We start from the raw sequence: 26,306 nt of genomic DNA, 5'->3' as shown, positions 1-26,306 counted from the left end.
GCCCCATAAATGTTAGTTGAGTGAATGAATGACTTCCAGGAACAATGGGGCAAACTCACGTGGCAGAGTCAACAAGAGCTCCACATGAAAGAATCCGAATTGCAGGAGGCAGTTGGCACAGCTGGGTAAGACAGGGCTGGACAGGATATCTTCAAATGAAAAGTCTTGAGATAAAGTTGAGACCAAAATGGGGTGCCTGAGCCCTGCTTTTCAAAGCCTGAAGTCCAGCTCCTAGAGCCTTGTCACTCTTAAACTGGCTATGTTTCAAGAGAAGGTATCCAATTTTAGTTCCTGAGATATGTCCCCACTACTAAGCTCAGTCTCAGGGATTTAAACATTGCCACTTCATATCCTATTTCCAGAATATAGGATTTGTCTTCCAGGGTTTGCCCTGTGCAAAGCATCTCCAAAGAGGAGGCCTCCCAGAGGGACCACTGCACGTTCTGATAGCACCTCTGCTCCTGGTGCTCATAGACAGGACATCTGGACTTCTACTGCCACATAAACATCATCCTTTGTGACTTCTTCCATTCTTAGCGCTTCCTGGAACGCAGCAGATATTCTCAGGGAAGCTGATGCCACCTTCTTAGTACAATAAACCAAGGCTCTCCTCTCCCTTTTGCGACAGCCCTTCAGATTTTTGCAAATTGTCTCCTCTTAGCTACCATGCACTGACTTTTCAACCGTTCCTTCTTTGAGATGGTTTCTAACCCTCCTTACAATCATGCTCACTCTACTTAGAAACATTCCTGGGCTGTATTTGCCAGTATTCTCCTTAAAACATCTTGCCTAGAAGATAACACAATACGCTAGCAAATTCTTCAGGACAAGGTATGCCCGTCAATGCCTTTATTTCTTATAGTGATTATGGTGCCACCTCAATTACCCTGGCTTATCGTAGCCATATCATCCTGGCCTTGATCACTGTAAATTATGAAGCCATATTATTTTAGTCGGAGCAGGACTGCAGGACTTTGCCTTTGTCCACATGAATGGATATGGTGGGAGGAGGGCGGGGGAGGGCAAGGATCCTGGAGTATAGCTCAGGAATCTAACATTCCAAACTTAACCTTGACATGTCATCAGACACTTAATAAAGGATCACAAAGAAGCAGAAGCTCCTAGAGATGTCTTGAGCAGATGCTAAGGATATGACCTATCTCTTAGAAGAATTCTACCTACATGAAAGCAGTAGAAAGGACTAGGACGCAAGTACCAATTTCCTGTGATGCTCAAGGGGGCGGTCACTTAAAAACTAAGGTCCATGCCAAAGACTCTAGTTGCTTAGTGAAGAGTTTTCACAATGAAACCATGAGGGGGTCAAGCTCCAGGGCATTCCTTACCACCCCTGGGTTGGGAGTCACAGACAACTCGTGGCAGCATCAAATCAGCCAATTTCAGATCCAAAAGAAAATATGTATGTGGTTGGGGTCAGTATATGTTTGTGTCTGTTTCATGAATAAGTGAGACTTTTTATTCTCTCTCCTTATTCAATTTCAGGTGACTTTCTTCCCTACAACAATTCTTTGGTTTTCACTTTGCAAGTGGTTAATTTAATGTCTGCCCTGCTCCCCTCACCCCCAAACAAGAGAACAATCTTCTTTGATCTTTTTCTCAGAAACTGCTGCCAAGCAGTTCTTTCCCATCTGGCTTTAGTGTAAGTAGCTTGAGGTGTCTCTTCCAGCTTTGGGCCATCTATACATTTCAAAGCAAGCTTTCTATAGAATCAAAAGTAAATTAGGGAAAAGAAAGAACAGTGTCCACAAAAATAGGAATCATTAATCTAGTCAAGAGATAGATAGTGGTAAGAGGATGTTTCTGATAATATGGATAATTTTGTAATGCTGATGATTCTGATAATACTGTCAAAGTATCTGACAATATTGCCAAAGGGTTATTTTCAAATCATGCCAAGGAACATAGGAAGGGAATTTGCCTAGACTTAATTTCAATTTTCTATGCGGTGAGTGGCAAGTCTTATAACCAGTAACTTCTATGCCATAATTGACAATAAATTATTATATTAACCTTTTTTTTTCTTTGGGCATTTACCTATTTCGTGGCTTTTGGGTTTTTTTTCATATTTTATATCCAAACCTCTTGATTCTTTTTCTCTCTCCTGTCACCAGGGGATTCTCATTTTGTCACTGTTTAGCATTCTCTATCGGACAGTTTTGGGAGAGGTAAAACCACATTCAACTTGCTTTGACATTTGACAAAAAAAAAAAAAACACTCTAATAGATGAGGAGGAGATTAATATTACTAGTTTCCTTCAATTGCCATTGCAATGATCTGACTTTATATCAACAAAGCAACCATATCTATAATTTTCGGGGGGAGCTGGAGAAAAAAAAAAAAAAACAGAAACCATGGGTTAGTCGATGGGGTTGGAGATCTGTGGAGGGAGACAGGAGACCTGCATGCATTTGTAAACCTGAATGTTTTAAGATTTAATTCCAAATATCCTGCTTATTTTGGCTTTCTTTTATCATAAAACAGGCAGTGCTTTGTGCCTTGAAAGAGACACACAGGCTGCAAAGAGGCATCTGAACGACCCAGAAATGTCTTTAATCTTGACCATTCTCAAACACAGATCTCCACGGTGAAGAATTTTCTGAGCAGTTCTTACAATGCAGAGTCTGTTCAGAGGATGCTGATTTCAAAACCTCTGTACACAAGGCATCATGAAGAGGGGACGAGAGTGAAGAGCTTGGGGTAACTTAAGAGAAAGGAAGAGAATCTGATGGGAAATGAAAGACTACCCAAGTAGAAAAGATGCAGCAGGCTATGACTCAGAATAAATGAACTGTCATTCCTCCCGGTCTAGCACAGACCAGTGCGGGCCCTCAAGCACCGCAAAGGATGCCAGCTTCCAGTTGTATAAATATGCACAACTAAAACCTGATGCTTGTAAAATCTACTTGCCACGATCTTGGGCAAGGGACAATTACTCATTTTTCATCACTGATTTCATCTAGAATTTCCCATAAACTCTTATTCTTTTAGAACTATAAAAATTCCAATCTCTCACCAGCTGGTAAAGCCAATGTATATTTAATACTTACCAGTCCAGGATGTGGGGAGATGAACCATTGAATACCGATTTGAACAGTCTGGTAATCTAGGAATTTAGGAGTGAAGCCACTATTTTGTTGGCTTTTATTGCTGACTGTGTGTCCCTGTGTGAATGGAGACCAGTGGAGGGAGGAATGCAGCCCCTCTGTTTCAGGAGTTATCAATGCTGTTTGCCCTCTGTACCATTCTCAGTGCTTCTCCTGCCCTGCTCCGTATCCCAGGAGGCTGACCTCTGCAGGTTGTTTTCAGGCTCCCTTTTCCCAGACTTATCATTTATTAGTGTCACTACTTTTTTTTTCTCTCCAGCTGGGTTTGGTCTTTTTAAGCCCCAAATATCAATAAAGCCATGCTTGAGATTTTTTTTCTTAATTTTTTTTTTAGCTCCCCACGTGGGACATAAGGAAATTCCCAGGCTAGGAGTCAAATCAGAGCTGTAGCTGCCAGCCTATGCCACAGCCTCAGCAACGCCAGATCCATAACTACTGAGCGAGGTCAGGGATTGAAGCTGCATCCTCATGAATGTTAAGTGGGGTTTGTTACTGTTGCGCCATGACAGGACCTGCAAATTCCTTCTGTTTTAAACACTCAGAGTAGTTTCTGTTTTGTAATTGGATCTTGAACATACAACTGATGTGTAGGTTAGGGATCATCTATTAAGTCATGGCTTCCTTTAATTTTATACAGAATCCCCTGCTTTTATCTTAAAAATAATAATAGCTAATCTATACTGAGCACTTTATAAGTACCAGGTAAAAGTACCTAGTAAGTAAGAGGGTGTAGCTACATCTTTAGCTTCCAGCTTCTCTTGGCAGCAGCTGTGACACCTCCCTCAGAGGCACCAGCACCAGGTGCCCATGACCCTCTGGGTGGTCCCAATACTGTGCACTTGGTGCTCCAACCAGAACTCAAAGAATCAACCATGTACCCCTGAGTTGAGGATGGGACTTCCTCCAAGTTCTAGTTCTTCTCTTTTGGATTCCAGCCCTAGGAGGGATAGCTGCTTCCTTCAGCAACTGTCTGGTTTACCTGAGCATCCTGGCTTTCCAACATCTGGGTGCCCAATCTCCTGTATTAAATCTCCTCCGGTTGAAATAGCTAGTGTGGTTTATGGGACTCTGACTAGATCTTGACTGATACGTAAGCCCTTCTACCTTCATTGCAATAAGCGTCCCATTGATTCTAAAAGAAGTGGCAGTTTCAGCCCATTTATTTCTACATTTATTTCAACGATACTAAGTTTATGAGCTCTTATCACTAGCATCATTACTTTTCATTTCTTTTTTCTGCTCCATTTTAGAAAATAAGAATAAATACTAAAAAAAATGTCATATAATTGCACAAATACTATTTACAAAGATAGAAGGGCTGCTGAAACAAAATTTGTGACTGGCAGGAAGTGATTATATGGTGCTTGGACATGTTTATCTTCATGTGAATCATCAAAGATACACCTGTCATTCCAAGGGTGATGGAGAGATGTGTGAATGCCTAACAATTTAAAACTTGAGAACCTCCCATGTTTGCTTTCCTGCAAAAGAAATGTGGAACTCTGTTGGCTGACTCTGACCACTAGTGTGATTAGAATACTTTTATTGGCCACCTTGATCCTCTTGCCATTGGCTGGTCTGGTTACTTTTTCTGTGATAACAATCAAAAGCTTCCAGCTACAGCCAGTTGATACATGTGGTAGACAGAACTCTGAGATGACCACTAAGATTTCTGTCCTATGGAATATATTCCCCTCCCTTCAAATATGAGGGAAACTGTGAATATGATGGATGTCACTCTCATGATTATGTTACTTCATATGGCTGAAGGGATTTTTGCAGGTGAAATTAAGTTCCCTAATCAGTTTACTTTGACTTACTCAAAAGGGAGATTACCCTGGGTAAGCCTGACTTAATTGTGTGACTAATTGTGTGACTAAAAGGGACTTCCTGGAGCTAGAGATTTAAAGAGTGACAGAGAACCTATGGAAGGAGGGCATATGGCATAGACCTGAGAGTGGCTTCACTTAGCTGAGACTGATCCCCAGATAAGAGGCAGCAAGGAAGCAGGGACATCAGACCTACAACCACAAGGAAATGAATTTTGCCAATAACCCAAGTGCATGTCTTTCCAGTCAAGCTTCTGAATGAGGACTCACCTGGACAACACCTTGACTTCAGTTTTGCATGATGCTAACCTGTGCTGGACTCCTGACTCTCAAAACTGTGAGGTAATAAATCTTGTTGTGTTAAATCATTAAGATTGTAGCAATTCGTTAGGCAGTAAGGATAATAATACAACCAGTGGAAGGTATAGATTCCAACAGGAAAATACATAGTAGTCACAATAAGGAATATATAAGACTTATACAAAGAAAAATTTTACCTATACATAAAAGAGGATTTGGGGAAATGGGGAGTTATGCCAGGTCTCTAGGTGGGAAGATTAAATCTTTTAAATGTTTTAAGATGTCACTCTTGAAGGAGTTTTTATGACAGATAAATGCATTAATAGTTCAATAGGGAAAAAAGTTAAGTATTTGAACAGAAAAATATGCAGAACATGTGGAAATCTTCTTTGGGAAAGATCACTCTGGAAATCGCACCGAGGACCCTAAGCTAATTCATAATCCTCAACTGGAACTAAAATCTATAACGGTAGAATGGGTCTAAGTTTTAAACCAAGAAAACTCAAATTCCAGAGGTAGTAGATAAATGACTTTGCAAACCCACAGAGCTACAGAAGTAAGCAGAGACAGCGAAGTTAATCAAACCCATAGTGGGAGTACTTTCATGATAATTTTAGGCTCTGGGAGACAGGGTGTGTGAAAGCCCTCTATGCTGTAAAGAAAGTACTTATACATTATTATAAATTACCTTTGAAATATAGGTAATGATATCTGGTTTACTTATCAGTATAACTTAACTTTGCGAATGTGTAGTTTAAAAATTCATGGATCAGAGTTCCCACTGTGGCTGAGCAGGTTGAGAACCTGATTAGTATCCATGAGGACAAGGTTCAATCCCTGGCCTTACTCAGTGCATTAAGGATCCGATGTTGCTGTGAGCTGTTGTGTAGATCACAGATGCAGCTCAGATCTGGGGTTGGTGTGGCTGTTGCAAAAGCCAGCAGCTGCAGGTCCAGTTCGACCCCTAGCCTTGGAACTTCCATATGCCGAAGATATGGCCCTAAAAAAGAAAAAGAAAAAGCATGGATGTTAATGTAAGATTAGCTAACTGCTGAAACTCCAGTCTCAAGCTGAAATTTACACAGAGAAGGACCATCTGAAGAAACCCTGTGGTAGCAGCAGCAGCAATAACAGCAGGAAGAATTGTGTTTGGATAGAAGGTAGACTCTCTGGTGGTGTCCTCTCCTCTCCAGTCTGTAAACTGCTGCTACCACACTGGTTTGGCTCCATAAGGGCATGAGCTGAGACCTTGTTCAGCTTAACACAGAGCAGGTTTCAGGGCTGAGCAACTTGTGTGGCCGCACTTGGAAGGGTCCCAAGCTTGGTGTGCTACTCTGTTAACACTGTCTTGAAATTCTTAATTTTTTAACAAAGGACCCTGCATTTTTATTTTGCACTGAGTGCCACATATTATGCAGCCAGTCCTGGCTTTAGAACCCTTTTGGATAGTTAGTTGCTTCTTCTGACAAACAGGAATGGCATTTACCTGTACATAGGGACTGGCTCAGCAGTGAACATTCCTAGAACTGCCCTGAACTGCTCCCCTTCCAAACTGTTCTTTCTCTTTATTTTTTACTTTTTAAATTTGTTTTTTGGTCTTTTTGCCATTTCTGGGGCCGCTCCTGCAGCATATGGAGGTTCCCAGGCTAGGGGTCTAATTGGAGCTATTGCTGTCGGCCTACGCCAGAGCCACAGCATCGCAGGATCCGAGCCGTGTCTGCAACCTACACCACAGCTCATGGCAACACCAGATCCTTAGTCCACTGAGCAAGGCCAGGGATGGAACTCGCAACCTCATGGATCCTAGTCCGATTCATTAACCACTGCGCCACTACGGGAACTCCGTGTTCCTTCTCTTTAACATCCATTTGTTGAGCCCAGTATAATTTTCCAGAATCTGGCTAGGCCTGGAAAGAGAAAGTGCTGAGTTGAATTTGACTTCAGCAGCAGTGCTATTCTGTCAGCAACCTCCATGTTGCTACAGGTATGGCAAGACTTCTGTCCTGCCTGATTTCAGCCCATGGTGTATAAAGAATCTCCAGCTTGACCCTAGCTGGTGGGTTGCCTGGGTCCCTGTGGATACTTTCTTCCAGAATAGATAGAGGAGGACAGAGGGAGTTAGAAAAAGATAATTAGCAGGAGATCAAGAGCGATTGCTCAAAAGTGGTCTTCTACCACTCAATGTTGCTTAACCTCCCTGAACCTCAGTTTCCCCGTCTGTGAATGGGGCCAGCAGAGGAGGCATCAGCTCCCACAGGATTGTCAAGAGGACAAAGAGGATGTGTAAAAGCCTGCATGGTTCCTGGAGCTTAGTAAGTGTTGACACTTGTTATGAAGCATGGGTTCTTAATTATTTGGAGCATGGCCCCCTGGAAGAACATGGTATCTATGGGTCCGTCCCACCCCACCTAATTCCCCCACGGTGCCAGGGATCTGACTCAGGTATTCTTGAACCCAGGTGAAGGCACGTGCCTCTACAAAGTTCATTTAGGCGGTGCTGTCTCCACTCTGGCCTCCTCGAAGCCTCCACCTGTGGTTCGCTGAGCCCGGGCTCCGCAGGCGGCCCATCCACGAGGTAGGCGCTGCCCGCGAGGGTCCAGACGAGCTGAGCTGCCCTGGGAGGGGGCGGGCCCGGCCGTCGGCCCGCCCCACGTCGGGCTGGGTGGGGGCTCCGACCTATTACGGGATGGAAACTCCGGTGTCGGGGGTGGGTGGCGGGGGGCGGGAGGGAGATGGAGAGGGAGGGAAGCAGGCGAGTGAAAGGCTCATTGATGCAGCCGGCGGCGGCCTCGGAGCGCGGCGGGGCCAGACTGTGATCACGTCCCGGCTCCCGGGTCTCCTCCTCCGCCTCTCCTGCTCCGCGCGTCCGGGGCCGCCGCGCGCCATGCGCCCCCAGGGCCCCGCCGCCGCCTGCCCGCAGAGGCTCCTCGGCCTCCTGCTGCTCCTGCTGCTGCAGCCGCAGGCGCCGTCGAGCGCCTCCGAGACCCCCAAGGGGAAGCAAAAGGCGCTGCTCCGGCAGAGGGAGGTGGTGGACGTGGTGAGTCCGGTGGAGGGGCAGAGCCGCGGACTGGGGATGGGCAGGGGGCTGTCTGCACTGCTGGGTGTTTTGCTTGCGGTGCGGGGGTGGGGGTTCCGCTTTGTCTGAGTTTGCGTGTAAGGGAGGACCCAAGCAATGCGGGTAGTGGAATCCTGGAACTCTCAGGGGGGGACCGAGATGAGCGGGCCATCGTGGTCGGGAGTTGCGCCGTGGGTCGGGTGGGACGCCTTGAAGTACGAGATAATTTTTGGCCCGATAATTTCTGGCCTCTGAGACCACCGCATCCCCTACCCGGGAGGAAGAAGAGGGTTAGGGCGACCGTGGGAGTAGAATCAGGAGCTTGGGTTGGTTAGAACGTGGGCCAGGAAGCTGCCTGGGAGACCCTGGACCCGCTGATCCCCTGGGTGGGCCTGAGCCAGGGACGTGCAACGTGTCCTTTGTTGGGACTGGTGGCCACGTCTGCCAGCAGGAGAGAATAACAACCCTCACTCAGCATCCGTCCAACTCTTTGTAACTTGACGACAGTGAGTCATGTTGGGTCATCTTCCTAGGGAGCATAAGCTGCAATTTACTTTGTTGGACGACCGCAGCTGGGCCAGGAACGGTGCAGCGGGTCAAATGAAGGGGCCCAGCACTAACCCTCCAAGGACTCATTTCATTGTTCTGTTTAGCCTGACGGGCAGTCGGTCCTCCCAGACACTCCATTTCTTCAGCCTGTGGCCACCAGGCAGAAACATCACAGCCAAACTAAAAGAGAAGCAAATAAATAACCCAAGTGCTTTTTGAGAGCCACCTCTATGGGAGGGTATATTTGTTTAAAGCTCTTTTCCTTCTAAAAGTCAACAAGCCCAGTGAAGGGCAGAGCAGTTCTCTGTTTGGTAGTAGAGGTGATCCTTTCAGAACTGCCATATTCCTTTGGCATATAACAAACTTCAATCCTTACTCCCACCTTATTTGCAGACAAATACAAGTTATGGGCATATATAAGAGGGGGCATATTTTGATTAAAAAAAAACTGTATCATATTTGTTAAGCTGCCATTGTAAACTGAGCTAATAAACCAAGCTTCCTGGCAGCTAGTTCTATGCCAGATTCAAAAGCTCTGGAAAAGAAAATTCCTACCATTTCATACTGCACTTTTTGCTGATGTGCTATGTAATTTTGCTCCACGTGGGAGACTATGTGTTCAGGGCTACAGTTCTATTTTGAGTGTCTAAATTGTTTAAAACGGTACCAAATGAATGTGGTTCATGTGCAGTCTGCATTTTATGAATACGTAGCTATGGTACACAAAATACCTCTTTTCCCTGTAAAGCCAGCAATTTTTTGCTTTCTCTCCAAGGATTTACGGTACCTGTGGTTTCCCACAAACTCTAGCCCGACTTGGAAAAGTTTATTGTGCAGCCAGGCTCAGGTGCATCCTGTGGATTGGATTTGGTTTTGCTGAGAGGGTAAAGAACCCAGACAGTCTTTAAGGTTTCAACAGATTCTATAAAGCAGCTTCTTTGTACAGGATCTTTGAAAGCCCTCCTTTCAAGCGTCCAGCAAGCTCTGCCCCCTGGTGGCCAGTAAAAAAAACAGGGGTTCATCCTGCAGATGTTTGGAACCCCTGCCTCCTGCTAATCATGTGCTGGGTTAGCATTTCAAAGTGAAAGAAGACAGCTATAATACCTGGAGAACCATATTCAGTAAAATTATGTGGTCTCTGAAGCGCAGTTTTTAGATAAAAAGGTGAGTAAAAATTCTCAAGCATAGGGAGTTCCTTTTGTGGCGCAGCCGAAACGAATCCGATTAGTATCCATGAGGATGCATGTTCAATTCCTGGCCTCACTCCGTGGGTCAGGGATCCAGCCTTGCTCTGGGCTATGGTGTAGGTCACAGATGTGGCTCCAATCCTGCATCGCCATGGCTGTGGTGTAGGCTGGCAGCTGTAGCTCCGATTGGACCCCTAGCCCGGGAACTTGCATATGCCAGTGGCTGTGGCCCTAAAAAAAAAAAAGAAATCTGAAGCATAGCATTCTTGACATTTGGGGCTAGATAATTCTTTGTTGTGGGGACTGTGCTGTGCATCTAGCATGCTTAGAAGCATCCGTGACATCTACCCACGAGGTGCCAATAGCAAGTTCTTCCTTCCAAGTTGTGACAACCAAAAATGCCCCCAAACGTTGCCAAGTGGGAGACAAAATTGTCCCTGGTTGAGAACTGCTCATATATAGAAAAATAAAACTTTGTATAACATTTGCTCTGAGGGGAATAATACTGGGGAAAAAAAAAATCAAAGAATACCAGAAGAACTTTTTGTTTCTCCCTTCCCGCTTGAAATCTGCATCCAAACATTGCATGTATCTGCTAGTCAAAGTAGCCTATCTACTAATGAAAAATAAAGTATATCTATGAAATTTATCTACTGAATGAAAATTAAAGAATATCTACTAAAATAGGAGTTCCCGTTGTGGCGCAGTGGTTGACGAATCCGACTAGAAACCATGAAGTTGCGGGTTTGATCCCTGGCCTTACTCAGTGGGTTAAGGATCTGGCGTTGCTGTGAGCTGTGATGTAGGTCACAGAAGCAGCTTGGATCCTGCGTTGCTGTGGCTGTGGCATAGACTGGTGGCTATAGCTCCGATTTGACCCCTAGCCTGGGAACCTCCACATGCCCCAGGAGCGGCCCCAGAAAAGGCAAAAAGACCAAAAAAAAAAAATCTACTAAAATAAAAATTAAGTATAAAATAAACTGTTTTAGAATGTTTTATGCTTTAGCATGTCTTTGAATACTTTTGCGATTTTGTTAAATACATTCTTACTGTTTCTCTGGCAGCAAATAAATAGCAGTGACCTTTAAGTTAGGAAAATGGCAGTGGTCAAAGTCACAGAAATCATTTGGCAAAATAAAGATAAATTGGTGATGTGAGAAGATTGATTGGCAAACATTAGATACATAAAGATCTTTCCTAGGTGATGTCATAACTGCATTTTATAACATGACTATCCAATCCTAGATGGCAAAATTAAAAAATAAGCTTTGAAGTTATTCTAATATATAAAGAACCTTGGGTTGTTTTGTTGTTGTTCTCACTGGACAGGATACAGAATGATAGTATTAGACAATTTACACAAAGAGGAATTGTTAAGGAAAAAATTTAAGTGCATTGGGTTTGGAGTTTGAAGGGCCTCGTAAATGGGCCAGTTCAAGGATAGACACGGGGGAGTTCCCATCGTGGCTCAGTGGTTAATGAATCCGACTAGGAACCATGAGGTTGCAGGTTCGATCCCTGGCCTTGCTCAGTGGGTTAAGGATCCGGCATTGCCGTGAGCTGTGGTGTAGGTTGCAGACGTGGCTCGGATCTTGCGTTACTGTGGCTCTGGTGTAGGCCAGCGGCCACAGCTCCGATTGGACCCCTAGCCTGGGAACCTCCATATGCCGCAGGAGCAGCCTTAGAAAAGGCAAAAAGGCGCGCACACACACACACACACACACACACACACACACACACACACACACGATATACATGGGAATTAGAAGGAGATCCAACTTTACCACTGATGCAGCTGCATAGCTGTGGGTAGCTTATGGCTTATATGTGTTACCTGGCAGGTTTGCTAATGCTTCCTTCCCCAGGTCTAGGCCCTGGTAAGGTCCATCCAAGGGAGTGGAGACTCTCGCCCTGGCTCATTGCCTCACATGGCCTTGGGGGAATAATAGGAATGACCATGGCTGACATATGCAGTGTTTATCATGTACCAGGTACTATTCTTGCACATTTTATACATTAGTTCACTTAAATCTCCTGCAAACCCTAAAAAGTAAGAAACTTTATTTTCTCCTCCATATTTCAGATAAGGATCAGGCACTGAAATGTAGAATAACTTGCTCTATCTCATCTAGCTAATAAGTGGTGGAGCCAGGCTTCAAATCCAGAGACTCTAACTTTAGGATCCAGGCACTCAACCTCTACGTGATGCTTCTACCTGTCACCTCCCCTCGCCTCCTTCAGAAAAAAAGAGAATCCTAGCCCTGAAGGTTTGAGAGATTACTGCCACTCTATTGAAGCTAATAGTCACCTGCAAGGAGGTCATTTACCCCTTCTCCTTGGTGAGGAGGCCTGGGTGGGGTTGGAGGCCGTAAGTGTTCCCCTAGTGACACTTCACGTAAAAATAGGGAGGAGAAGCAGATGGGCACATGCAGTTTAGAGAATGTGCCGGTATAAGATAACAGTTATGATTGTATGTTATAATTTATGTTTCTAGGAGTTTATCTTAGGGAAATAATTCAAAAGAAGAAAAAAGCTATATGGATAAAGATTGTCATGATGAGGGAGTTCCCGTCGTGGCTCAGTGGTTAACAAATCTGATTAGGAACCATAAGGTTGCGGGTTCGATGCCTGGCCTTGCTCAGTGGGTTAAGGTTCCGGCATTGCCGTGAGTTATGGTGTAGTTTGCAGACGCGGCTTGGATCCCGTGTTGCTGTAGCTCTGGCGTAGGCTGGCGGCTACAGCTCCAATTCGACCCCTAGCCTGGGAACCTCCATATGCCGCTGGAGCGGCCCTAAAAAAGGCAAAACAAACAAACAAACAAAAAAAAGATTGTCATGATGATAATGTTAATGCTAGTAAAAATAGAAATAACCTAAGTCTCCCAAGGTGTTTGCATAAAGCTGTAGAAGTGTAATTCTGAAATTCAAGTCCCTTTACAACATATAGGGTTAAAAGAAAAAAGAAATACACCAAATTTTGTCCACCTTGGAATAGAGCTATATGAAAATGATGTATGGGTTTTTTTGTTTGTTTGTTTGCTTGTTTTGTCTTTTTAGGGCCGCACCCTGGCATATGAAGGTTTCTAGGCTAGGGGTTGAATAGGGGCTGCACCTGTTGGCCTTTGCCACAGCAACACCAGGTCCCAGCTGTGTCTGCAACCTATACCACAGCTCAGGGCAACACTGGATCCTTAACCCACTAAGCGAGGCCAGTGATCGAACCTGCGTCCTCATGGATGCTAGTCAGATTCATTTCTGCTGAGCCACAAAGGGAACTCCAAAAATGATGTATGCTCTTAATGAGCCAGAGGATAAAAGCAGGCATACGAAAACATTTTCTTTTATTTGGTGTGTGTGTATGCATGTGAAGTCTGTGGAATTAAAAAAGAAAGAAAGAAAGAAAGAAAGAAAGAAAGAAAGAAAGAAAGAAAGAAAGAAAGAAAGAAAGAAAGAAAGAAAGAAATCCCAGTATTTTAAAAATAACTTTAGGAGTTCCTGTTGTGGCTCAGTGGGTGAAGAACCCAACTAGTATCCGTGGGGATGCAGGTTAGACCTCTGGCCTCGCTCAGTGGGTTAAGGATCTGGCATTGCCGCAGGCTGTGGTGTAGGTCACAGATGTGGCTTGGATCCTGCATGGCTGTGGCATAGGCCAGCAGCTGTAGCTCCGATTGGACCCCTAGCCTGGGAACTTCCATATGCTACAGGTATGGCCCTTAAAAAAAATAAAAATAAATAAAAATAACTTTAGAAATCGCTTCTTTATTATACCTTATCTGCAACCTAGGCAAGTGCTAGAAACGGATTCTTAACTCCAAGGGCTCGAAATAAATGCAGTTCTAATCAGACTGAGTCTTTGAATCTTAAGCAGTCAGAATTTTTCCTTCTTTTTTTCCCTCTGCAGTATAATGGAATGTGCTTACAAGGGCCTGCAGGGGTGCCTGGGCGAGACGGGAGCCCTGGAGCCAATGGCATTCCGGGTACCCCTGGGATCCCCGGTCGGGATGGATTCAAAGGAGAAAAGGGGGAATGCCTGAGGGAAATCTTTGAGGAGTCCTGGACCCCTAACTACAAGCAGTGTTCATGGAGTTCGCTGAATTATGGCATAGATCTTGGAAAAATTGCGGTAAGTAAAGTCAGAATTATTTTAAAGTTGAAGTAAAACTTAAGGGTTTTCTAGTTGAGTAGTACTGTTAGGTGAGATTTTATTTTACCTTTACTAAAGGACAGAAATACTACGGAATGGATACCATATGACTTTTAACTTAGCATTAATGAGAAAAATTTATAACATTTCAGAATTAATTTTAGAAAGGTATTCCTGAGATAAATCACCATATTATTTTAACCGTGATAATACTTAAAATAATTTTTTAATGGAAACAAAAAGGGAGAGCATAAGTGTCTGTGTTGGACAGCAAGCAATATTCCAATCTTAAAGTGAATTTAAATTAGTCTGAGAAATTCTGCTGTGGCTTCAGACATAAAGGTGTAAAAAAATCTCTAAGAAATTACTACACAATAGGAATTATCTATAGGTGGAGTTCTCTTGTGGCACAACAGGTTAAGGATCTGGTGTTGTCGCTGCAGTGTCTTGCATCGCTGCTGTGGCGAAGGTTTGAGCCCTGGCCTGGGAACTTCTAAATGCCTCAGGTGTAGGGGGCAGGGGGAGAAAAGAAGAAAGAAAAAAAAAGGGAATCAACTATAGGTGGGAAATCCACAGGTATTTGTCCTTATTCTGAGTAGCAAGCCCAAGTTAAAATTTGTTAGCTCAAGAAAACTAGAATAGGCCAGAGAGGTACTACAGTGTGTGTATGTGTCTTTTTATGGTTGCACCTGCAGCATGTAGTTTCCCAGGCTAGGGGGCGAATCAGAGCTGCAGCTGTGGGCCTACACCACAGCCACAGCAACAAGGGATCTGAGCCGCATCTGCAAGCTATGTCACAGCTTGCAGCAACACCAGAGCCTTAACCCACTGAGCGAGGTCAGGGATCAAACTTGCATTCTTATGGACACTTTGTTGGGTTCTTAACCCACTGAGCCACAGTGGAAACCCCTACAATGACCATTTAAAAATTTTCTGGGGAGTTCCCGTCATGGCTCAGTGGTTAATGAATCTGACTAGGAACCATGAGGTTTTGGGTTCAATCCCTGGCCTTGCTCAGTGGGTTAGGGATCAAGGGTTGCTGTGAGCTGTGATGTAGGTTGCAGATGCGGCTAGGATTCTACATTGCTGTGGCTGTGGCATAGGCCGGCAGCTACAGCTCCGATTAGACCCCTAGCCTGGGAACCTCCATATGCCGCAGGATCGGCCCTAGAAAAGACAAAAAGGAAAAAAAATTCTGCAATATTTAGGGGGGAAAAAATTAGTCAAAATAGCCTGTCTGGCAATGTATTTGGATTGATGATCCAATCACTTTGATAGTGTTTGCTTCCAAAGTAACTGGCAAGTCCACAGGGATGACAAAGTGTGGAAGAAGTGGTGCAATTTCTAGGCCTTTTTCTTCTTTTGTTAACCAACTCTGTACATGGTTCTATATCCACCATATATAATTCCTTGACATTAACCACTGCTACCTCCAGGCAAATGGAAGAGATTTTATTTTCTCTCTCTTTTTTTTTTTTTTTTTGTCTTTTTGCTATTTCTTAGGCCGCTCCCGCAGCATATGGATATTCCCAGGCTAGGGGTCGAATTGGAGCCGCAGCCACTGGCCTACGCCAGAGCCACAGCAACGAGGGTTCCGAGCCACGTCTGCAACCTACACCACAGCTCACGGCAACGCTGGATCCTTAACCCACTGAGCAGGGGCAGGGACTGAACCCGCAACCTCATGGTTCCTAGTCGGATTCGTTAACCACTGCAGCCACGATGGCAACTCCGAGATTTTATTTTCATAAAATCTCTCAGGTTCCAAGTAGTAATCTGTGTCTTACCCCTACCCATCATCTCTGTTTTTTAATGTCTGCTCTATTATCTGTAAAAATATTTGAGACGGTCTTGATTTGATTTCTGTGTGGTAGAATTAGCATATTGCTTCCATAGTTAGGTGACTGGTGACCAGTTTTATTTTTACCCGTGATTTCTTAGAAAGCATCTCGTTAAAATTTTACTTACTTCTCGGAGTTCCCGTAGTGGCGCAGTGGTTAACGAACCCACCTAGGAACCATAAGGTTGCGGGTTCGGTCCCTGCCCTTGCTCAGTGGGTTAGCGATTCGGTGTTGCCGTGAGCTGTGGTGTAGGTTGCAGACGCGGCTCGGATCCCGTGTTGCTGTGGCTCTGGTGTAGGCCGGTGGCTACAGCTCCGATTAGACCCCTAGCCTGGGAACCTCCATATGCCGTGAGAGCGGCCGAAGAAATAGCAAAAAAAAAAAAAAAAAAAAAAGTTACCTACTTCTTTATACACCCGACATTGATAGACTTGTTACTTATTTATAGTTAATCAAAAGTTGCTGAGTTCTCTTTAGAAACATTCTGTATGGCCTCTAAGTTATTAATATGTTTTCAACTTCCTTTTAGCAGTGGTTGGAATGGGTTTGGGAGCCTTCTGCATGTAAAAGATAGTAGGACCATAAGCCAACAGACAAATTTTGCAAAACTAATTGGAGAAAAAAAAAACAAACCCTGAGTCTTATCTTTGTGTCATATAGGGAAAGACTAAAAACTCACTTGTGCTTTACTCCTGATACTGTTTGCTATTGCTTGAAAAGAAACAGATCAGAGTAATATATATGGGCAGTGCTAGTCTACAATGTAAATGCCAGGAGAGCCAGAATTCTGTTTTGTTTACTGCTCTATCTGTAGCATCTAGCACATAGGGAATAATTCTGGAAGGAAAGACAGGTAAATATATAGATTGGTTTGGTGTAAAATACTGAAAACTGAAAGATACACTCAACGGGGTGAGTAATTCTAATAAAGCCATAATTTGACATTCTTAGAGTTTATCAGCGTCTCTTATCCATCTTGCAGAGAATTGCTTTCCCTCTGTAAAAATCAGCTTTTTAAATTTTTTTTATTTATTTATTTTGCTTTTTAGGGCTGCACCTGTGGCATACAGGGGTTCCCAGTCTAGGGGTCGAATCAGAACTACACCTGCTGGCCTACAAACACAGCCAGAGCAACTTAGGACCTGAGCTGCCTCTGCGACCCGACCTATACCACAGCTCAAGGCAATGCCAGATCCCCCACCCACTGAGCGAAGCCAAGGATCAAACCCATATCCTCATGTATGCTAGTCAGATTCGTTACCCACTGAGCCACAATGGGAACTCCAGAAGTTGAGTTTTTAAAATGCAGTTTGGGGAAAAGGGTAGTTAAATACAATTTGGGTATTTCTTTTTAATTAAAATGAAAATGCTAATTAAATCGTATTTCTGTGTTTGTGACAGGAGTGTACCTTCACAAAGATGCGTTCCAACAGTGCCCTAAGAGTTTTGTTCAGTGGCTCACTTCGGTTAAAATGCAGAAATGCATGCTGTCAGCGTTGGTATTTCACCTTCAATGGAGCTGAATGTTCAGGACCTCTTCCTATTGAAGCCATAATTTATTTGGATCAAGGAAGCCCTGAAATGAATTCGACAATTAATATTCATCGCACTTCTTCTGGTATGTAGAATAGTGATACTGCAGAATGCGCCTCAGATCTTTGGAGACCAAAGATGTGTTTTGAGTCCACTATCATGTGGACTCAAAACTAGCAAGTTTTCTGTGCATAATTCTCCATCCTGGTTGCACTTTAGAATTTCCTAAAGATCTGTTGAAAAATATGTGGGTATCTGAGTCTCATCTCTGACCAACTGAATCAGAATCTTTGGATAAGACCCCAGCAGATGTATTTTCTTTTATTTTTATTTATTTATTTATTTATTTTGGGGGTCTTTTTGCCTTTTTTTTTTTGGCCATTTCTTGGATTGCTCCCATGGCATATGGAGGTTCCCAGGCTAGGGGTCGAATCAGAGCTGTAGCCACCGGCCTACACCAGAGCCACAGTAACCCGGGATGCAAGCCACATCTGCTTATGGAAACGCCAGATCCTTAACCCACTGAGGAAGGCCAGGGATCGAACCCAAAACCTCATGGTTCCTAGTTGGATTTGTTAACCACTGAGCCATGACGGGAACTCCCCCAGCAGATGTATTTTTTAAAAACCTCAAGGTTGAAAATCACTGAGTTATGTGAAGTGGCAAAATAGCCAATGGGCAATGGTTTTTAACCTTGGCTGTACCATGTATTCAGGCAAGGAACTAAAAAAAAAAAAAAAAAAAATCCCCATGTCTGGATACCATTGCTCAAAAAATCCCCATGTCTGGATACCATTGCTCATTACAGGTCTGGTTGCACCCTAGGCAATAGAACTTCTCCTGGTTATTCTAATGTTCAGCCAAGGTTGAGAACCACTAGCTTATATTGATAAGGAGGCTGATTTCTCTGCCTTGTTCTTTAAACAAGGTTAGGTGATCTCAACCAGATGGGAACAGTAACCAGTCACATGTGGTCGTCCCTGCCGACCCATGTTAGGACTCATTTTCTTTTTTTCTTTTCTTTTCAGGGCCATGTCCGCAGCATATGGAAGTCCCCAGGCTAGGGGGTGATATGGAGCTACAGCTGCCTGCCTATACCACAGCCACAGCAACACAGGATCCCAGCTGCATCTGCGACCTATGCCACAGCTTGCAGCAATGCCAGATTCTTAACCCACTGAGCAAGGCCAGAGATCGAACTTGTGGCTTCATGGATACTAGTTGGGTTCTTTTTGGTTTTTTTTGCTTTTTAGCCTTTTTGTACCCTTGGCATATGGAGGTTCCCAGGCACGGGGTCTAATCAGAGCTGTAGCTGCCGGCCTACACCACGGCTACAGCAACTCTGAATCCTCAACCCACTGAACAGAGGCCAGGGATCAAACTCGCAACCTCATGGTTCCTAGTCAGATTCGTTTCCACTTCGCCATGACGGGAACTCCCAGATGGGTTCTTAACTTGCTGAAACACAATGGGAATTCCAAAAAAAATCATTTTCTTAAAGAATCTGCCAATCTGCAATTCCATTTCCCCCTGACACAGACATCAAAGAGGTTGTCCCTTTTGCCTATTAAAATGAACACTGGGGGAATATTTTTAATGTTGGGGAGCCTTAATAAGATGGAATGCACATTATATATATATCAGTATGTCAGAGTCCAGAGGACCCATGAAAAGTCACATGTTTATAAACCATAAAAACACAGAGGAAAATCAAGATTTCAGTTTTGTTTGTTTGTTTGTTGTTTGTTTTTTATTTTTTCACTGTGAGGAAATTCTGTGTAAAATGGGATTCCAGGCTGAAGGACTGGTATAAGATGACACTGGAATTTCTTTTAATGTTATAAAAGTCCTTTCTTCTACTTGAATACCATCAAGTATATATGGGTAAGTGTTGGAAAGGGCTTTCTTTGAAAAAGAATTTATGTGTCACATCAAGGTCTTTGCTTTTAAAAGTGTAGGCTTCCTTTTATTTAGTCAAATTGTTTTTTGTTGTTTTAGGTAATCTCTGTGACTAAATAAATTCCGCCTTTATGGTTAAAACCTCTAAGAAAATTGCCTGCGAAGCTTATATCATAGAAGGGAGATGTTGACATCTTTTCAAAATATTTATTTATTTATTTGTCTTTTTGCCTTTTCTAGGGCCACTCCTGAGGCATATGGAGGTTCCCAGGCTAGGGGTCCAATCGGAGCTGTAGCCACCGGCCTACGCCAGAGCCACAGCAACTCGGGATCCGAGCCGCGTCTGCAACCTACACCACAGCCCACAGCAATGCCCGATCCTTAACCCACTCAGCAGGGCTAGGGATCGAACCCGAAACCTCATGGTTCCTAGTTGAATTCGTTAACCACTGAGCTACGACGGGAACTCCCAAAATATTTATGTGTCAAGAAAAAGAGAACACGGAGTTCCTGTGGTGGCGCAGCTAAAACGAATCCGACTAGGAATCATGAGGTTGAGGGTTCGATCCCTGGCTTTGCTCAGTGGGTTAAGGATTCGGTGTTGCCGTGAGCTGTGGTATAGGTCGCAGACACAGCTCAGATCTGGCATTGCTGTGGCTGTGGTGTAGGTTGGCAGCTGTAGCTCTGATTCAACCTTAGCCTGGGTACCTCCATATGCTGAGGGTGTGGCCCTAAAAAGCAAAATGGAAGAAAGAAAGGAAGGAAGAAAGAAAGAAAGAAAAAGAGAACTTATCTTTATGAGACACTTATTAAGTATTAGAACTTTAATTCACTGTACATTAGACTGAGTCTCATTTGCTGAAGTAATATGGTCGAGCTAAAGGTTATTTGCTTTTTGTTCTAAGGAGATCTGTAACGTTCCCCTTTGCCTTGCAGTGGAAGGACTCTGTGAAGGAATTGGTGCCGGACTCGTGGACGTTGCTATCTGGGTTGGGACTTGCTCAGATTACCCAAAAGGAGATGCCTCCACTGGGTGGAACTCAGTGTCTCGCATCATTATTGAAGAACTACCGAAATAAATCCTTTCGTTTTTGTTCCCTACCTCTTTTTTTTTTTATTATACCTTTGAATGGTTTTAGTGACAGCTTATATAATTTTTATGTACATCTGATTAAAAAAACCCACACAACTCAATGTGTTTACAGACCAAAGTGTGATTTCACACTGTTTTTAGATCCAGCAGGATTCATTTTCCTTCAGTCAAAACTGGTTTGGGGATTTTGTAGCTGATTCAGTACTTTCTTCATATTCTTATTCCCTGAACCTATAATTTGGAATGTTATTGTCTTCATTTTTTTCCTCTTTTCTTAGGGTAGCACTTTTTAAAAATATAAAGGCTACCAGTCTTTGTACAAGTTGTAAATGTTCATAATTGTTTTATATCTGTGAAATAAAACTTCTTTCAAACAACTTTAATATCTTTAATGAATTGCCACTGAAATTAGAGTTTCCAGTACTTGATATTTGAAAAGTTGAGGATAAACCTGATTTTCTATTGAATCATTTAATAATCACGTTTTGAATTCAATACATGTATAGTACTATGATACACTTTGAGGGATTCAAAGAGAGAGGGGTATTTATATGTCAGGAAATACACTAGCAATTTAGAACTTTTATGTTTATTTAACAAAGAGTAAAAAGATGTGGTCTTTGGCCTCAAATTGCTTACCATTTGGTAGGAAGTCTAAGATATACACAAAAATAACATCAAAGATTAATATGTTGATTGTGACAAAAGTTGTCGAAGGGGTGATATAATGCAAACATAGACCTATTCTGGCTGAGGTGATCAGGAGGAGTTCATGATGAAGGAAGTACAGGTGTAAGAAAAAGTTAAGTAAATCCTGAGCTTGAATTGTATATGAGTTGATTTTTCTTATTTGTGTGTGTATCAATCGTAGATTTTTTGTTTGCAGTTACCCTGAAATTTTGATATAGGGGTCTACATTTTATATCTTGTATCTCTTTGCTCAGTGTTTCCTGTAAGTTTTCCATCTTTGCCTCCAGTTTATTTCCAATGTCTTGCTTCATCTTCAGCATCCACAGTCTAAAGTCTTTTTCCTGGAGGCTGAGACTCTCCTCATCACTTAGCTGATTTTCTGGGGGTTTTTTCTTTCTCCCTCATCTGAGTTATAGTTCTCTGTCTTTTCATTTTTATAGGTTTTTGGTGTGGTGACCTTTTTACAGATAATAGAGTTGTAGCCTCTCTTACTTCTGGTGTCTGCCCCCATTGTGGCTGAAGTGGGTATGGGGGGCTTGCTGTGGGCTTCCTGATGGGAGGGGCTGATGCCTGCCCCCTGGTAGGTGGAGCCTATTCTAATCCCTCTGGTGGGTGGGGCTTTGTCTCTGGCTGGGATTAGAGGCAGCTGTGTGCCTGAGGGGTCTTTAGGCAGCCTGTTTACTGATGGGTGGGGCTGTGATCCCACCTGGATTATTGTTTGGCCTGGGGCTTCTCAGCACTGATGGGTGGGGCCAGATTTTCCCAAAATGGCCCCCTCCAGAGAAATACATGCTGATGAATATTCCTGAGAGCTTTTCCTCCAATGCCCTTCCCCCACAGTAACCACATTCACCCCCACCCCCACCCCCCCCCCCACCCCCCCCCCCCCCCCCCCGCCCACACACACACACCCTACCCCCGTTTTCCCAGGAGATCCTCCGAGAACTGCAGTCAGGTCTGACCCAGATTCCCATGGAGCCTTTGCTTTGCCCTGGGACCCAGTGCACGTGAAAGTCTGTGTACATCTCTCAAGAATGGGGTCTCCATTTCCCGCTGTCCCATGGTGGTCCTGGACAAGCCCCACTGGCCTTTCAATGCCAGATGGTCTGGGGACTCTTTCTCTGAGTGCTAGATTCCCAGGTGTGGGGAGCTGGCGTGGGGCTCAGAACTCTCACTCCTGTAGGTGAGTCTCTGTGATACAGTTACTTTCCAGTCTGTGTGGGCTTCCCACCTGGGAGGTATGTGGTTGCTTATATTGTGTAATTGCCCCTCCTACCTCTTGATGTGGCCTCCTCTTTGTCTTCCGGAGTAGGATATCTTTTTGAAAGTTTCCAGTCCATTTGGTTGAAGATTGCTCAGCATTTGGTTGTAATTTTGTTGTTTTTATGAGAGAAGTTGAGCTTCAGTCCTTCTATTCTGCCATCTTAATTCTGTCTCCATTCCTGGGCTTGAATTGGAAGTGTCATTGTGAACTCATAAACTACTTTCTCTTAAATACAGCTATAAAACCATAACAGCAGAAGCTCCCAGCATTGTTTACTGAAAAGACCTAGAAATAATGACCAATCTAGTTATGTCCAGACTATGATCTCTATACACCACTTCCTACTTTAGCAACTAAGTCTCCTTTGGGGCTCAGGGTCATCTTCACAGCTCACGTGGCTAGGAGTAGCATTCAGTGCTTTGCAGCTGTGTGATGAATGTCCCTATTCTCTTGCAGTCAGTGGAGGGACCTCCTGTCTCAACAAGGCTGTTGTGCTTCCAGCCTAGCAAGAAAACTCTTCCGCCTTTTTATTGTTGTTATTTCTGAAATGTGGCTTTACTTGTCATTTAACGTTTAAAACCTCTTTTCATGTAGGTAAATGTATGTTGACCTCATCCTCATAAACAGATACACAGCATTCCATTGTAGTCATGGATCATATTTAGCTGGGCCCTACTGATGGGCCATTACATTGCTACACACTGTTTCAAACAATGCTGCCATGAACTTTCCCTGCACACATGGTATATCCTGGGGCATTTCTACAAGTGTGCCAGTAGGGCAAAAGGAGGAGGTATGTTTCAAATTTTGATATGTTACTGACTTAACCTCAAAAGTTATGACAATTTTCAGTCCTGCCAATAGCATTAGAAAATTTGTTTTCCCGATGGGATGTTATAGGATATTATGAAACTTGTTTTTTTCTGCCAGTTTTATTGAGATATAATTGACATTCAGCACTATATAAGTTTAAGGTGTACAGAAAAGTGATTTCACTCACATGATGAAATGATTATCAAATAAGTTTGGTGAACATCTATCATCCTATATAGATACAAAATAAAAGAAATAGAAAAAAAAATTTTCTTCAGAGGAGAATTCTTAGGATTTACTCTCTTAACAACTTTCATATATATAACATATAGCAGTGTTAATTATATTTATTATGTAAAACACAACCCTGGTAATTATCTTGACTGAAAGATTATAACTTTTGACTACCTACATCCATTTTCCCTTCCCTTCAGTCTCCACCTGTAGTACCCACAAATCCAATCTTTTCTTTCTTTTACTCAATGAATTTATTACATTTGTAGTGGTACAATGACCATCAAAATCCAGTTTTATAGGTTTTCCATCCCACAACCCCAGCACATCTCCCCACCCCCCAAACCCTCCTCCAGAGACCATAAGTTTTTCAATGTCTGTGAGTCAGCATCTGTTCTGCAAAGAAGTTCAGTCTGTCCTTTTTTCAGATTCCACATGTCAGTGAAAGCATTTGATATTGGTGTCTCATTGTATGGCTGACTTCACTTAGCATGATAATTTCTAGGTCCATCCACATTGCTGAAAATGCTGGTATTTCGTTCCGTTTAATGGCTTAGTAATTTTCCGTTGGGTTTATGTACCACATCTTCTTGATCCACTCCTCTGTCAACAGACATTTAGGTTGTTTCCATGTCTTGCCTATTTTTTTTTTTTGCTATTTCTTGGGCCGCTCCCGCGGCATATGGAGGTTCCCAGGCTAGGAGTCGAATCGGAGCTGTAGCCACTAGCCTACACCAGAGCCACAGCAATGCGGGATCCGAGCCACGTCTGCAACCTACACCACAGCTCACGGCAACACCGGATCGCTAACCCACTGAGCAAGGGCAGGGACCGAACCCGCAACCTCATGGTTCCTAGTTGGATTCGTTAACCACTGCGCCACGACGGGAACTCCCATGTCTTGCTTATTGCAGATAGTGCTGCAATGAACATTGGAGTACATGTGTCTTTGCAAGTCATGGTTTTCTCTGGATAGATGCCCAGGAGTGGGATTGCTAGATCAAATGGTAGTTCTATTTTCAGTTTTCTGAGGCATCTCCATACTGTTTTCCGCCGTGGTTGCACCGATTTACAATCCCACCAACAGTGTACTAGGGTTCCTTTTTCCCCACACCCTCTCCAGCACTTATTGTTTGTACACTTTTTGATGATGGCCATTCTGGCTGGTGTAGGGTGGTACCTCAGAGTGGTTTTGATTTGCATTTCTCTGATAATGAGTGATGTTGAACATCTTTTCATGTGCTTTTTTGGCCGTCTCTATGTCTTCTTTGGAGAACTGTCTGTTTAGATCTTCTGCCCATCCCATTTTTTGGATGGGGTTTTTGTTTGTTTTTTTGCAAGAGCTGGAGAAGGTGTTTATAAATTTGGGAGATGAATCCCTTGTCAGTCGATTCACTTGCAAAGATTTTCTCCCATTCTGTGGGTTGTCTTTTTGTGTTGTTTAGGGTTTCCTTTGCTGTGCAGAAACTTTTAAGTTTGATTAGGTCCCATTTGTTTAGTTTTGTTTTTATTGTCAGTACTCTAAGAGGTGGATCTGAGAAGATGTTGCTGTCGTTTATGTCAGAGAGTGTTTGGCCTGTGTTTTCCTCTAAGCATTTTATAGCGTCTGGTCTTATATCTAGGTCTTTAATCCATCTCGAGTTTATTTTTGTGTATGGTGTTAGGGAGTGTTCTAATTCCATTCTTTTCCAGGTGGCTGTCCAGTTTTCCCAGCACCACTCATTGAACAAGCTGTCTTTTCTCCATTGTATATTCTTTGCCTCCTCTGTCATAGATGAGTTGGCTGTAGGTGTGTGGGTTGAATTCTGGGCTTTCTATCCTGTTCCACTGATCTGTGTTTCTGTCTTTGTGCCGGTACCATATGGTTTTGATGACTGTTGCTTTGTAGTATATCCTCAAGTCCAGGAGCCTGATTCCTCCAGCTCCGTTTTTCTTTTTCAGGATGTCTTTGGCTATTCTGGGTCTTTTGTGCTTCCCAACACACTTTAAAATATTTTGTTTGAGTTCTGTGAAAAACGTCCTTGGTAATTTGATAGCATTGCACTGAATCTGTAGATTGCATTGAATCTGTATAGTCATTTTGCTCATATTAACCCTTCCAATCCAAGAGCATGGTATGTCTTTCCATCTATTGGTGTCATCTTTGATGTCTTTCATCAGTGGCTTATAGTTTTCAGAGTACAGGTCTTTTGTCTCTTTAGGTAGGTGTACGCCTAGGTATTTTATTCTTTTGGATGCGATGGTAAACGGGATCACTTCCCTGATTTCTCCTTCTGATCTTTCATTGTTAGTGTATAGAAATGGCATCGATTTCTGTGTATTAATTTTGTATCCTGTGATTTCGCCAAATTCGTGGATGAGCTCTAGCACTTTTCTGGTGGAGACTTTAGGATTCTCTAGGTTTAGTATCATGTCATCTGCAAACAGGGATAGTTTTACTTCTTCTTTTCCAATTTGGATTCCTTTTATTTCTTTTACTTCTCCGATTGCCATGGCTAGGACTTCCGAAACTATGTTGAAGAGCAGTGGCGAGAGTGGACATCCTTGTCCTGTTCCTGATCTCAGTGGGAATTCTTTTAGCTTTTCACCATTGAGAATGAATGTTAGCTGTGGGTTTGTCATACATGGCCTTTATTATGTTGAGGTAGGTTCCTGCTATGCCCACTTTCTGAAGGGTTTTTATCAGAAATGGGTGTTGGATTTTGTCAAAGGCTTTTTCCCATGTCTATTGAGAGGATCATATGGTTTTTATT

General features: G+C 43.3%; 1 protein-coding gene across 1 annotated transcript; it reads left to right on the top strand.

Moving 5' to 3' along the window:
• Positions 1-7,995: 7,995 nt before the first annotated feature.
• On the top strand, positions 7,996-20,935 carry CTHRC1 (collagen triple helix repeat containing 1). Its single transcript, XM_047783479.1, has 4 exons — positions 7,996-8,289; positions 13,944-14,165; positions 17,429-17,645; positions 20,396-20,935. The coding sequence occupies exons 1-4, from the start codon at positions 8,137-8,139 to the stop codon at positions 20,536-20,538; spliced, it is 735 nt and encodes a 244-aa protein (XP_047639435.1). The 5' UTR covers positions 7,996-8,136; the 3' UTR covers positions 20,539-20,935.
• The last annotated feature ends 5,371 nt before the right edge of the window (positions 20,936-26,306 follow it).

The sequence above is a fragment of the Phacochoerus africanus genome, chromosome 6 (assembly GCF_016906955.1).
Source record: "Phacochoerus africanus isolate WHEZ1 chromosome 6, ROS_Pafr_v1, whole genome shotgun sequence".
NCBI lineage: Eukaryota > Metazoa > Chordata > Mammalia > Artiodactyla > Suidae > Phacochoerus > Phacochoerus africanus.
Note: the sequence above shows the minus strand (reverse complement) of the source record. Positions and strands in the feature narration are given on the sequence as shown.

Excerpts from the sequence above, each read along its gene's own strand:
- CTHRC1 (XM_047783479.1), top strand. The coding sequence starts at position 8,137 with ATGCGCCCCCAGGGCCCCGCCGCCGCCTGCCCGCAGAGGCTCCTCGGC. Across the intron at positions 14,166-17,428 it reads TAGATCTTGGAAAAATTGCG|GAGTGTACCTTCACAAAGAT; the intron begins GTAAGTAAAGTC and ends TGTTTGTGACAG. Across the intron at positions 17,646-20,395 it reads TATTCATCGCACTTCTTCTG|TGGAAGGACTCTGTGAAGGA; the intron begins GTATGTAGAATA and ends TTTGCCTTGCAG.